We start from the raw sequence: 14000 nt of genomic DNA on the forward strand, positions 1-14000 counted from the left end.
AACTTTTTTGGATTTTTCTACCTGGATTATTGAGCATGCATCAGGATTTCCAGAAAAGATATGTGTGGATAAATATTTGTTGGATAGAGTATTTCCATCAAAATCCCAAAGCTCATGCTCGATAATCCAGGTCAATATCCTACATTGTTCAGTCAGGTCATCTGGACATTTTATTTTTTTTCCTGAGACGTTTCGTCCTTCATCCAAAGGACTCCTTCAGTCTGAGGAGTCACCAAACAAACTGATTCCCACAAACACTATACTCTTAGGAGGTTATCTTAGCATCTTGGTTTTTTTTTCTTTTGGTTCCACAATGGTGTATGCTGTTTATATATATACATATATATATATATATACATATGTGGCTGCATGTTGGAGCAGCTCTGTTACTTTCATTTTGAGATTTTGCTTTTGGAAACATTAATTCCTTTTTTTTCTGGATGTAAATCATATTTTTTGGATGATTGTTTCCTCTGGAATCGGATGCTGTGCAGCTGAAGGATTTTTATTGAAACTTTTTAGTTTTGGATATTTGTTTTGATGCGTAACCATGGCAACAAGGCCGTTTTCCACAACCAACAGCAGCCGATTAACATCTCAAAGCTAAAATAATATCTCAACTACAGCCCCAAATCTCAAGTGAGTTGAAAGGATGTTCTGTGGATGCATATATATATATATATATATATATATTTATATATATAAATATATATATATATATATATATATATATATACAGACAAAATTAAAATACAAAAGTTGTTTTGAAATTAAAAATTTAATAAGTCACACTGACATATCCATCCAGCAAAACTGCCTAATATTTAGACAAATAAAGATAAACTTTTAATTTATGCTTTATTACTTTAAAGTGGGATACAATTTTCTTTATTTTTCTAAAATTGAAAGGAAGACTCAAAAACCTGTAGATTTCAGCGTTAAAATTTATTTGGTAAAATTGGTATGAATTTTTTCCCTTTGTTTACATGAATGCAGTCTTTTCCTTAACTCTAAAATGTAAAAAAAAAATAATAAATGTTCAAATTCATTACATAATTTTTGCTTTACAAAGTCACCCCCAATGGCTGAAAAAACAAACAAAAAAAACTTCATACAAATTTGAAGTGGCCCATGAGCCACCAGTTGGTAATCACTGTCGTAGCAGGTTTTGTGGCTCTAGACATATTTTGTTTTGTAAGTGAAAGGCAGAAATGGCTCTTTTGATCTAAAAGGTTGCAGACCCCTGTTCTAAAAGTTTGGATCCATCATTGGCAGTTTTTTATTTATTTTTTTTAAGCACTGACAATTATTTTAAAGTTGATTAAATCAGTTGGTTTTTTATGCATTTTTTAATGTAATAATTAAATTATTAGCCTGGTGCTAGAGGACCCTAGTTTAAAGTGAATTGGAACCACCCAAGTGGGGCGAGCTACAAGTTTTTAATATATAATCTATTTTTATCTGCCGTGCATCAGTTCCTTTAAAAGTAGAATTGTATGTCATTAAAATAAGAGTCCACAATCTTACACTGAATATTTGCTGTGCATCAGGATGTGTAGCATTGAGGCGCACAGCTTGTATGAAAATGTCTGTGTTCGCATGCAGCTGTTCTGGTTTGAATGGCTCTGAGCCTCAGGGACTCTTGGTGACGACAGTCGCCTGGCTCTCTGTCTCAGCGCACTAACTGTGTGCAGACAACTCTGTAGCGAGGCATGCAGGCTCATGTTAGAGACAGTACGTGGGATTTAAAAAGGCCTGTGTATTGTTAGTCTGATAACCTTATAACTATGTTGTGGTGCGTGCATTTATAAAACTTACATTTTGTATAATTGTATGGTTGTATGGTGATGCATTCAGATGTTCAGAGAGTATGGAGAAGCTGGTTGTTGTCTGTCAGTGTGTTTCTGACTGACAGCCTCCCTGTCTACACCGGAGCTGTTGTCACATGCTGGCTGCTCCCGTCAGAGCCGAGCAGAAGCCATAACTCCACAGAGGTTTGTCTCTCTGTGTGTTTGTGCTGCTGTTGGAGGGGTGTGTTACTCACCTACACCTGTTTTCCATCTGGAGTGGACTGCCCCCTACTGGAGGTTTAGAACCCAACACCTGAAAATACACTAAAGCAAAAACACTGAAGGTGATCTTTGAAAGTGGTGCTGATAAAAAGAAGACACAAAGTTAATAAATTTTGTAATTTACGGCTGAAATTCGTTACAAAAATTTCACTTTGCACTACAGTATATGTTAAATATAAGAAGGGCTTTTGCTTCTCAGTGAAGGTTGGCAGATCAAATCCTAGCTGGGGACCTTTGTGGGTGGAGCTTGCATTTTCTTCCCATTGTTACATGGATTTTCTTCAGTTACTCTGGCTTCATTCCACAGACCAAAAACATGCATGTTAGGCTATTGGCTAACCTTGGCTACCGTCAAGCCAATTGGCTAATTGGCTAATCTTGGCTACTGTCAAGATTTTTTTTTTTTTATGTTTCTTTGTGTATGCTTTGTATGTTTTTATTGTTTTGTTTGTTTTTATTGTTTTATTGTGCAGCACTTTGGCTACCCTTGTGGTTTTTAAAATGTGCTTTATAAATAAAGTTGATTGATTGATTGATTTTATTTTTAACACTAAAAATGATGGATCATTCTCCAAAATAGCTACTTATTAATAGCTTGACTACCAGCAGCACAATGGCTCAGTAGTTAGCACTGTTGCGTCACAGCAAGAAGGTCCTGAGTTCAATCCTCGGTTGGACCTGGGGTCTTTCTGTGTGGAGTTTGCATGTTCTTCTCATGCTTGCATGGGTTTTCTCCGGGTATTCCAGTTTCCTCCCACAGACCAAAAACATGCATGTTAGGCTGCCTTCAGGCCCAGGCCTCCTTTGCAAAAGAGATCTGTGGGATTTGCCTGCTTAAATAAAGGTTAATAAATAAATAAGTACTAATAATTAGAATGTAAGACAATATGTGTTTTTCTTTTTCGATACTACATTCTTCTTAGTGCCAAAAACAGCAGAATGTAGCGGCGCTTGTTCTCTTGGTTCTTGGACAAAGTTCACCTCTCTTCCATCATCTCTGACTAAATGATTGGTAAATTTAGTTTTTTTAGGCTGTTGTTGGAACATTGACAGATTATATGTCATCGCTTCTCCCCGCACTGCAACGTCATAAGTTTGAATGTCGACCCCACATTAAATTGTACTTTACAAAGTGTATGCATGTATTTATTTATTTATCGGGGCCAGGTCTCCCTTGAAAAAGAGTTCTGTGATCCTAATGGGATTTACCTGGTTAATAAATAAAAATAAATACATTCTACAATGTAGCATTTTGCTAACTGGTCTGTGCAGCCTACAGTGGGACTGTTGCATCACTGCAAGTGTTTTTTATGGCAACACTGACCCCAAGTGGCAGCATATAAGAACATCTGAATCTGTTCTCTTCTACCTTTCCACTTTGCTCCTCCCTCCCTTGTATCTCCAGTTCTCCCTCACCATATTTCACTTTTTTCTCCTTTCAAGTCACACCCATCCTGTATCCTCTCATCTCCTCCCCTTGTCACACACACACCTCCCTCATATACAGAGGACACTTTATCAGCCTCACCACTCCATCTACTCTTTTTCTTCTCTCTGCATTTCTGCCTAGACAACACAAGTGTATGTGCAATACTGCACATCAGAAATGAGTTTGCCAGTGAACTCAGAATACCTTTCATTGGAAAGGATCGCTCGCTACCGCCACGCTTGCTCCAACGGCTCGCCCTACGCCACGAACAAGCCCATTGACATCAAACCTCGTGGCAGGAGAGGGTATGGCTTTGAAACTATTTGTGGGGGATTGTGTCCGAAAATAGACCTTTTAACATGATCTCATTTGTTTTGTGAAACTGTTTCAAATCACATGTATTCTTTAAAGAGTTCTCTTTTTATTTAGTTGACGTGAAGTTCGCGTTTGCATTTGACAAGTTGAGAGATTGAATAAATGATGAAATCAGAAGAGGAAAACGTGTAAAAACAACTGGATTGCTTGTGTCTGTACTCGCTGACTTCATAACGCTCATGTGTTTAGATTTATGAATTCGTATGACTTGTATTTATGTACACAAACTGCACGTTCTTATCAGAGCAGGCGCTGATAAATAGTTCCACCTGCACAGCACCAAACTGGAGCCGAGTACTGAGCAAACGGCGGTTGCTTGGTGGCTGCTGTTGTTAGAGCTCCTTAGTTCTGCTGTTTGTTTTCATAAACCTGCAGTCTGAAAAGAGTGTCATTTTGTGCATGTGTGTGTCTTTGCACCACTTTGTGTTCTATGAGAGAGAGAGAGGGAGGAAAAAAAAAAAACAAGCTCTTCTCTGGTCCTTTCACAGAAACATGACTAAGAGCATGATAAACGACAGATAAGCAGGTTCCATCAAGTCGCCAACTGAAGCAGGCAGGGCTACAGTAGGTCTGTCGTGTTCACTAATGAGCAGAGGAAAAGCTAATCATCAGAGCACTCTCTGTTCATTAAAGCTCAAACAGAAAATTTTAAGACCTTGTTATGCTCATTTAACTTCTGCATTTCTCTCTAACATGACGTCCACAGCATCAGTTAGCGCTGTCATCTGGCGTATAAGTTCCCTCTTGTGTGTTCTTTTTGTGTGTCTGACCGTTTGTGCACATGGGTATGAATTTCATCCGTGCGCATATGCGTCTCTATAGCATTTAGATGCAGCAATAATGGCTGCTGGTTCCATACGTACAGATAGGGACAGAGAGTTGTCAATACTGTACACCAGCAGCCATCTGTGTTCTTCTCCCTGCTCCTTTGTTAAGTGCTATTTATAGCAGCTTTTATTGGACGTGTTTGTCTGCGTTGATAAAGAACCTGTTCATGGAAAGTGGGACATTTAGAAAATAAAAAGAAAGGCAATCAATACATTTTTCAATAACTGAGCTCACATAACCCATCGACTGCTTTTATAACAGGATTTGTTGTAACACTAGGTGGCAGTCATGTTTCTGGTTTGCACAGAGGGAGATTTCTAATATTAAATCTAACTTGTTAAAATCATCAACAGTTATTGTCACCACTAGCATAACATAACATGGACTTGAACTTTTAGCTTTCATAGTGAAAGCAATGCTTTTTTTTTATTACTTCCCTTTAGTGACAGGAGGTGTGTAAACATAATTAACAAGAGCAGAACTTTGTCTTTCTTTAAATAATATTGTCAAATGTGTTCTTTTGTCATATAACTTAAAGACGTGTTGTTACTCTGTTGAAAAAAATGGTATTTATTCTAGAAAATGTGCAGTTTTATGGGGAAACTAATGTAATCACATTTTTTCTCTGCTTTTTACTTCTGTTTCCTGCAGATGGCAGTAACAAATCTGAAATGAGCGTTCAGTCAAGTTTGGGGCATGCTGAGATTATTTTATTTTCTCATCTGAGATGTAGATCAGGTGTCAAACTAGGATTTTTATTTTGGTGGGGTGCTGATGCTTTAATGTAACTGCAGGCAGATCAAATGGTGCTTCCATAAAGCTTCTGTTCATTCATTAGCATCAGACAGTATGCTGAAATGTCCAGTTCAGTGCAAAAGAATGCATGGAGATGCTTTTAAATTATTTTATTCAAAGTGGTTTTTTTTTTTTTTGTTTGTTTGGTTTTTTTTATTCAAGCTCCTCAAATCCATAAATATGTATCATAAACAAGAATTTAGTTCAAAAGGCAAGATTTGATGACTATGAACATTATTTCGGTCAGCATGTGTCTCGTTTTAGTGCACTTTGGACGTTTAAGTCTAAAGGAGATGCTTCTTCCACTTTCCCAAGAAAGCTTTGTTTACTGCCGTTTCCGTGACAACATGGTGAAAGGTTCAGTTTCACCTCTTCCCCCCAACTTGAAACAGAATCTGGTTGGCATGTTGCATTGAAAGTGTTAGGAGCTGCATGGTTAAACTGCGGTGCATCTCTGTTGAGTGTGAAGCACAGAGTGACATTTTTAGCGCTATGACCAAACAAGCACACCATCATGGCCCCTGCTGCCAGTTTGAGTTTTGTTTGGAGTCCTGGTTTTTCTGTCACAATCTTTTCAATTTATAGACACGTATCGATAAGGACAAGTTTCATGATTTTTCATTATTGTGCGCCGAGACAGAAGTAGTTACCTGTCCGCATGCGACAGTTGAGCATGCAGTTGGTAACCTGTGCTCATTTCCAGTTGCATACAGATTCAACACGCTTACCATATTTTTCGGACTATAAGGCGAACCGGATTATAAGGCGCATTAAGCGAAACAATAAGGTCAGATAAGTCAAACTTTATTCACCTCATTCACAATAACTCTCGACATTGTTCAGTTGTACCACATAAAATGGATATGAGGTCAGTAAGCACAACCAGAAATAATACATAAGGCTCACTGTTGATTTTTGAGAAAATTACTGGATTTTAAGTGTGCCTTATAATCTGAAAAATACAGTAATTATTCTGATTTTTGCCCTTCTGAAATCCTTGTTTGCTTATCCATATTTTGCAGCATGTTGAAGCTTTTCTCAAGACAAACACAACATTCTGATGACACTTATACCTACAATCATTTGTACGATTGATGCCATATTTTCTCTTCAGTCAAAATACAAGGACTGAAATATTAACCGTGGTGGTATTTCTGGGACTTCTGGTTGTTTCTACGTGTTTTGTTCTCACTTTAAAGGGTTTATCCTTGTAGTGCAATCATTGTATCCTTTTTAAAGTTTTTAGCTGCATGTGCACAAATGACCTTTTTTTTTTAATAGCCGTTTGTGTTTGCCAAGGTTTCTCAGCTGTGACTTCCTCGTGACCTTGAATCAGGTTGACTCCATAAGTAAACCAGCTGTAGGTGTTCGCCTAATAATACTTTGAGAGTTTTATTACAGTAAGTCCAGGGATTAATAAGATATGTTGCAGTACAGACAAATGAACACATGCACACACACTGACCCTGGCAAAAAAAAAACATTGTCCTTTTTCCTTTGGCGGCAGGCAACGGCTAATACAGACCACACATTTAATTCTGTGTACAGAACATTTAAAAATAATTTAAATACGTAAACTATTTAAGTTGAGAAATCCTCGGGTAAATTATTAAATGCTGCTTGTTGGGGTTTTATTAACCGTTAACTATTTGTGCTACAATTTCAGTCAAAAATATTTGTCTGACGTTCTGCTTTTAATCCTGGATGTCAGTTTCAGTGCTTTCTTTAGTCATCGTCTTCATGATGAATGTACTGTAACTCTACACCGGGGATATTCAACTAAATTGCTCAGGGGGCCACAGTTACTGAAAGCCATGAGCTCAGGGGCCGGACATCCAGCAGTTATTGTCATTAAGTTTGTTTCATGGTTTTAAATCTAGTTTTATTTCAAATGAATCCATTGGTCGGCTGAACTGAGTTCATCCGTGGGCCTGATTTGGCCCTCGGGCCACCAGTTGAATAGCCCTGCCCTACACTATGTTGTGACAGACAAATAAAATGAATGAGAGTGAGCTTTTAAAATATTATTATAACATTTCATTTTCCCAGTTTATTGCGTTTCTGTTTTTTTCCGCACATTCTCTACAGACCATTAGAATGCTTAGATGATAGATTTAAGTTACTCCAGTTGCCCCGTCCTTGACAAATGAGCTGATTGTTAGGAATGCCTTAAAGCACAAGTCACACCCTCAACACACCACTACTACCATAACAACTCCTCCCACTCAGCCATACTCCAGCAGCAGCTGAGGGAAACAGAGGGACAGAAAGCGAGTCAAGTTCTGCTACTCAACATCTGGAACTCTCGTCAAAAACAGGGACAGAAAACATAGGTAGGTGAGAGAAAACTTGAGTTCTCTTTTCAACCAGCCAATGAAGTCAACACAGGGACTGGAAATAGAGAGAGAGAGTGACAGAGTATAAGAGAGGAGAACAGTGTGAGTGCATGCCTGGATTAGGAAGGAGGTAGATCACATGCTGCTCTGGCATGAAAGACATGTCCAAGTGAGAGCCAGGGAGAGCGGACTAACAAACCACCTACATTCAATCAGAGCTTCAAGACCAGCTTCAGCATGGACTGTTGAGACGTTGGTCTCGAGCGGCTCAGCAGATCTGGACTTGTGGGGTGGGGGTGAAGGACCTTTCCTCTGGATCCCCTCAGCCCAGCAAGGGTTGTAGACTCAGTTGACTGTGGGCTTCCAGAGTGTGAGGCTTCATGTGTGTGAGGACTGTACACATGTGGAAGCAGAAGTCAGACCATGAGTATCATTCTGAAGCCGCGGTCCCGCTCCACCAGCTCACTGAAGAACACTGAAGGAGTATGGTAAATGAATACGCCGGAAACCTTGTCCTGCTGGCTGCATTTCCTTTTAAATCCTGTTGAGTGTGTAATGCTCCATTGTTCTTCATCTGGCTGTTTGTTGCTTTTGAAAACACTTTTCCTGCTCCTCGCTGGCAGAGTAAGTCTTTACGTTTTGTTTGTTTGTTCAGTCTGTTTGATTTACTCCGTTACCTTAAATTGGTTGACTGGGAAACATGCGTGCATGTCAGTTTTGTGGTTTTGTCTTTGTTTTGCTGTTCTGATGTCACAAAATCTGTCCTGTATGTTACCTGACACTGAACCCCGTTGCCCTGGTGCCTCGACCTCATCTTGCTTTCTACTCACAGTCCTGTCAGCAGGCAGAACGGAATGTTATGAAAAAGTAAAGACGTCATTCATTGAGAGATGTGTTCTGCAGCCCTATATTTTTTCCTTTGTGCATGCGGCTTCACTTAAATTAGGGATGGAGAAAGAATTTCCAGGGGCTCAACTTGCCATGCCCTCCCTCCTCTCATCTCCTTCATGCTTTTGTTTCAGCTTGTCCTTGCCTGTCAGTACGCATTGTCTACTGAGAGAAACTGCCTTGTAGCTTGAACATTAAAGGGTAATACTCTGTTTTTTTTAAACCCAGACTGAAGTGTTAATAAACACACTGACCACGAAGGGTTAGAGGTTACCCAGGGGCGTGTGTTTGAACATTTTTGGACCTCCCTTCTCACATCTGCTTATTATTCCAGTCCCTAACCTCCCCAGCATGAGATGACTCTTGTGTGAAATGGAGTTGTACCAGTAATCAGGTCTTTCATTGTCATGGAGTCTCTGAATACACATTACTAGAAGATACATTAAAAGTAAGGATGAGTGTAAAATGCATTGTGAGCCTCACATAAAACTGATTTTACGAACTGCAGAATATGGCTTCCCCCCCCCCCCCCCCCCCCAATTAAAAGCTGAGAATCTGGCAGTGATAGGTTCGTATGAGCCATCTTCTTGAACGTCTACCAAAAGCAATACTCAGCTGGACAAGGCATGCCGCCTCCATCTGTCCTGCCCTCCTTTCTGTTATTTACTGTTTTATGAAGGCTTCTTTCATTCATTGCCTTGTCTTTCAAAACTAATATCACAGAGCTTGTTAGATCAGTATGCTTTTGATGACTGCTTTCTTTCCAAAGATGTGATTTGATAAATAAGTAGTTTTAATCAAATTGATGGTCTGTTCGTAAGGCCAGCAAATGTCTAAGTATCTTGTATGTACTTTAAGCTGTATGGTTATCACAGCTTACGTTCGCATATGGCTGGATGAATACTTGAGTCCACAAATCCCCTTGTGCATCCATGTGTGCGTAGTTGCGCAAGACAATGACGTGGTCGAAGCGTAGGAGCTGGTTAACTACCCCCCACCCTTTGCCCAAAGAATTTTCAGCAGCCCCCTTTCCACCCAACACAGATTTTATGTATCCATCGGTGTGTTTGCTGTGAAAACATGATTCAAATGATTGAGAGATGGTGGATTAAGCGATGGGAACTGAACGGGTGTTTCTTTAAAAATCTTGTTAGCCCTGCACAACCATCATAGAACTTTTTACTTATTTAAACAGTCAAAGTAGTGTTGCTTCCTGTTTTAAAACTAGTGATGGAGGAAAATAAAACGGGTCAGAGAAGTGGATAAATGTGCGACTTTCATTTTAACTGTTTGCATCTGTTCTTTGTAAGTTCTCAGCTGGACATCCCAGACTGCCAGTAAATGATGTAGATCACATGTCTGGCCTTCTGTAAAGCCTGAAGTGTGGATCTTATCTAACATACTTTCCAGGGTTGACCTTTAATAACCGATTGTTGCCTGATGAACAGAAAAAAAAGGTTTGAAGTGGACCTCTTATGGACATTGTTACAGAAGTGGCTTTTCTTTAAAACTTTTGGACTAAAATCACTCATCACCATTGTGACTCCTTTTTATGTCTTATGATTGACTGACTTTTCTGAGTACTACATTGACAGCAGGTGCTAAAGCAGCATCCACACATCTTATATACCTGACAGAGCCTGAAGGAAGGAGGGAGAAACAGGACAGGGCCCAATGTTCTGACAATATTTTGTGATTGAGCAAACCCCTTTCCAATTTGGGAAAAGTGCCCTAGATTGCCTGTCTGTGGCACACATAAAATACATTGAGAGCTGTTCTAGAGCCGTAGGGAGTTGATTTTGATCTAATTTGCAGTCTTTTCCCCAAATAGGTCTAATTATTTAAATATTTCTGAAACTGAATTACATATGTTTCGCTGACTAAATTATCATTAATGTCATTCTTTTTAATTCTAGTCAACAATTAGTAAATAAAACACACACAAATTTAATGCCCTGTACAAGTCCTCTGCAAAAGTTTGTCACTGAATCTTGGAAACCAACCAAGGAGGTTTTTATAGACTCAAGGTGATTTAAAGTAAAGGATGGTGACTTAGAATGTTGGCAAAAAAAAAAAAAAAAGCCTGTAAGTACAAAACGGATTCCAAAAAAGTTGGGACACTAAACAAATTGTGAATAAAAACTGAATGCAATGATGTGGAGGTGCCAACATCTAATATTTTATTCAGAATAGAACACAAATCACAGATCAAAAGTTTAAACTGAGAGAATGTATCATTTTAAGGGAAAAATCTGTTGTTTCCAAATTTCATGGCATCAACAAATCCCAAAAAAGTTGGGACAAGTCCATTTTTACCACTGTGTGGCATCCCCCCTTCTTCTTACAACACTCAACAGACGTCTGGGGACAGAGGAGACCAGTTTCTCAAGTTTAGAAATAGGAATGCTCTCCCATTCATGTCTAATACAGGCCTCTAACTGTTCAATCGTCTTGGGCCTTCTTTGTCGCACCTTGCTCTTTATGATGCGCCAAATGTTATCTATAGGTGAAAGATCTGGACTGCAGGCTGGCCATTTCAGTACCCGGATCCTTCTCCTACATATCCATGATGTGATTGCTGCAGAATGTGGTCTGGCATTATCATGTTGAAAAATGCAGGGTCTTCCCTGAAAGAGATGACGTCTAGATGGGAGCATATGTTGTTCTAGAACCTGAACATAGTTCTCTGCATTAATGGTGCCTTTCCAGACATGCAAGCTGCCCATGCCACAAGTGCTCATGCAACCCCATACCATCAGTGATGCAGGCTTCTGAACGGAGCATTTATAACAACTTGGGCTATCCTTGTCCTCTCTGGTCCGGATGACATGGCATCCCGGTGTTCCATAAAGAACTTCAAATCGTGACTCATCTGACCACAGAACAGTCTTCCATTTTGCCACACTCCATTTCAAATGACCCCTGGCCCAGTGCAAACGTCTGAGCTTGTGAAGCTTGCTTAGAAATGGCTTCCTCTTTGCACTGTAGAGTTTTAGCTGGCAACGGTGGATGGCACGGTGGATTGTGTTCACTGACTATGCTTTCTGGAAGTATTCCTGAGCCCATTCTGTTATTTCCTTGACAGTGGTATTCCTGTTTGAGGTGCAGTGATGATTAAGGGCCCGGAGATCACGAGCATCCAGTAGAGGTTTACGGCCTTGACCCTTACACACAGCAATTGTTCCAGATTATCTGAATCTTTTGATGATGTTATGCACGGTTGATGATGATAACTTAAAAGTATTTGCTATTTTACGCTGGGTAACACTGTTCTGGTATTGCTGCACTGTCTTTCTGTGCAACAATGGTGGAATTGGTGATCCTCTTACCATCTTGGCTTCTGAGAGACACTGACACTCTGAGAAGCTCTTTTTATACCCAATCATGCTGTCAGTTGACCTAATTAGTGTTAACTGGTCTTCCAGCTGTTCGTTATATGCTCAGTTTCCTTTTTCCAGCCACTTATTGCTTCTTGTCCCAACTTTTTTGGGATTTGTTGACACTGTGAAATTTTGAATCAACATATTTTTTTCCTTTAAAATGTTACATTTACTCAGATTAAACTTTTGATCAGTCATCTATGTTATATTACGAATAAAATATTGACATTTTCCACCTCCACATCATTGCATTCAGTTTTTATTCACAATTTGTTTAGTGTCCCAACTTTTTTGGAATCCAGTTTGTACGTAAATTAAATGTAATGAACCCATTAACATGGACTTTTCTGGAGACTGGTCAACAAAAGAAGATGTTTCTATTGGGATGATATTGACTGTTGGGTTATCATGAGGCGTTACCCAGTCAGTGCATCAGTTTAGTGTTCTTGGTTGTTAATTGTATCTGGTCTGGTTTCTGGATTGTAAAAGGCTTTGCCCCAACAGAATCACAAAGATTTTATTGTTTACCAATTTTTCCATTAAACCAAAACACATCTTCAAGAAAACAAAAATGGTTTGGTTGGGTCCTGGCGGCATGGTGGCTCAAATGGTAGAGCTGCTGCCGCTCAGATAGAAGGTCACTGGATTGAATCACGGCCCGGGGGCCATTATGGGTGGAGTTGCATGTTCTCTCTGTGCATGCATGTGTTTACTCCAAGTACTCCGGTTTCTTCCCACAGACCAAAAACATGGATGTTAGGCTGATTTGTAACTCTATATTTTCCCTAGCTGTGAGTGAGAGAGTGAATGGTTGTTTATCTCATTTGTCTCTATTTGTTCCTGTGACGGACTTATGACCTGTCCAGGCTGTCCCCGCCTCTCGCACAGTAACTGCTGGATATGGACAACAGTGACCCCCTTGACCCAAAAAGGAAGACAGGGGTAAAATATAATGGATGGATGGATGATTGGGTCCTACATGTTCATTAGCTACAGTCAAAGAAACACCTTTTTTTTTTTTTTTCAAAATTTCATTAGGAAATTTGGCACTAATTGGATCCATATTTATTGTGAGTGCCAAAGACAAATTCAGTTTTAGATTTTGCTAGGCACATATTAATTTGACTGAGTGTATGGTTGTATTTGCCTGTGTTTTTTTCCTCTTGTGAACGTGACTGATGAAGAGTGTGTCTAAGTGTTTTGCTGATATAGAGGGGGAAGCGTTGGTTATCAGCGAGTGGTCAGTCACTTATCTGCTGGTCCTGGCTGTCTTGTGTTCTTTGAGCTTGCCACAATTGCTTCCTCTCCCTGTCTCTTGTGCATTGTTATCTGAAAGTCCCCCACTATTTTTCCTGAAACCTTCAGAAGATTGCGAGAACAGTGTTGAGAGATAAAGAATGATGAGTGCTGTCATGGTGCATGTTGAAGCCATCCTTTGGCTTTAGTTTCTAACGAATAAGAGAAGTTTAACACTTTGACCTACTGCAAATTTATGTTCACGTTTTATGAGCTAATAGGAATACAAAATCATAATGATCATTTTCTCACTTAAAAAGCTTCTGAATAACACAAACATGTTAACTGTCAGAGACATAAACATTATACCAAGTAATGTTATGTAAAGTTATGGGGAATGTAGCAAGTTAATAAGCAGAACTGTTTCAGACCATTTTAAAATGTTTGTGATTTATTTTATTTTATTTATTTATTACTAGTTTTGTACTTTTTTACCAGTTGTTTTTCAGCCAAAGTTTTGGAAATTTCAATTGTACATGAGATTACAGTTCAATTGAGGGTTGAACTGGTTCAATCTAGAGCTGTGTAGTTACTATTGTAACAAGAATACAAAGAACTACTACTGTAAGAATACACTAAGCACTAACAGTACAAAAACAAC

At 39.2% G+C, this 14000-nt stretch overlaps 1 protein-coding gene across 2 annotated transcripts in view; it reads left to right on the forward strand.

Moving 5' to 3' along the window:
* The window catches only part of pde4d (phosphodiesterase 4D, cAMP-specific), a 170401-nt gene that overhangs the window by 123017 nt on the left and 33384 nt on the right, over positions 1-14000 (forward strand). The window contains exon 1 of one of the 2 annotated variants that reach the window (XM_037680992.1): positions 3679-3806. The exons of the other annotated variant lie outside the window; for it this stretch is intronic. Within the exon in view, the coding sequence (XP_037536920.1) occupies positions 3679-3806 (128 nt within the window). Of the gene's footprint in view, positions 1-3678; positions 3807-14000 lie in introns of those variants that run through there. 2 annotated transcript variants of the gene reach the window in all.

The sequence above is a fragment of the Nematolebias whitei genome, chromosome 8 (assembly GCF_014905685.2).
Source record: "Nematolebias whitei isolate Nwh7 chromosome 8, NemWhi1, whole genome shotgun sequence".
NCBI classification, from domain to species: domain Eukaryota; kingdom Metazoa; phylum Chordata; class Actinopteri; order Cyprinodontiformes; family Rivulidae; genus Nematolebias; species Nematolebias whitei.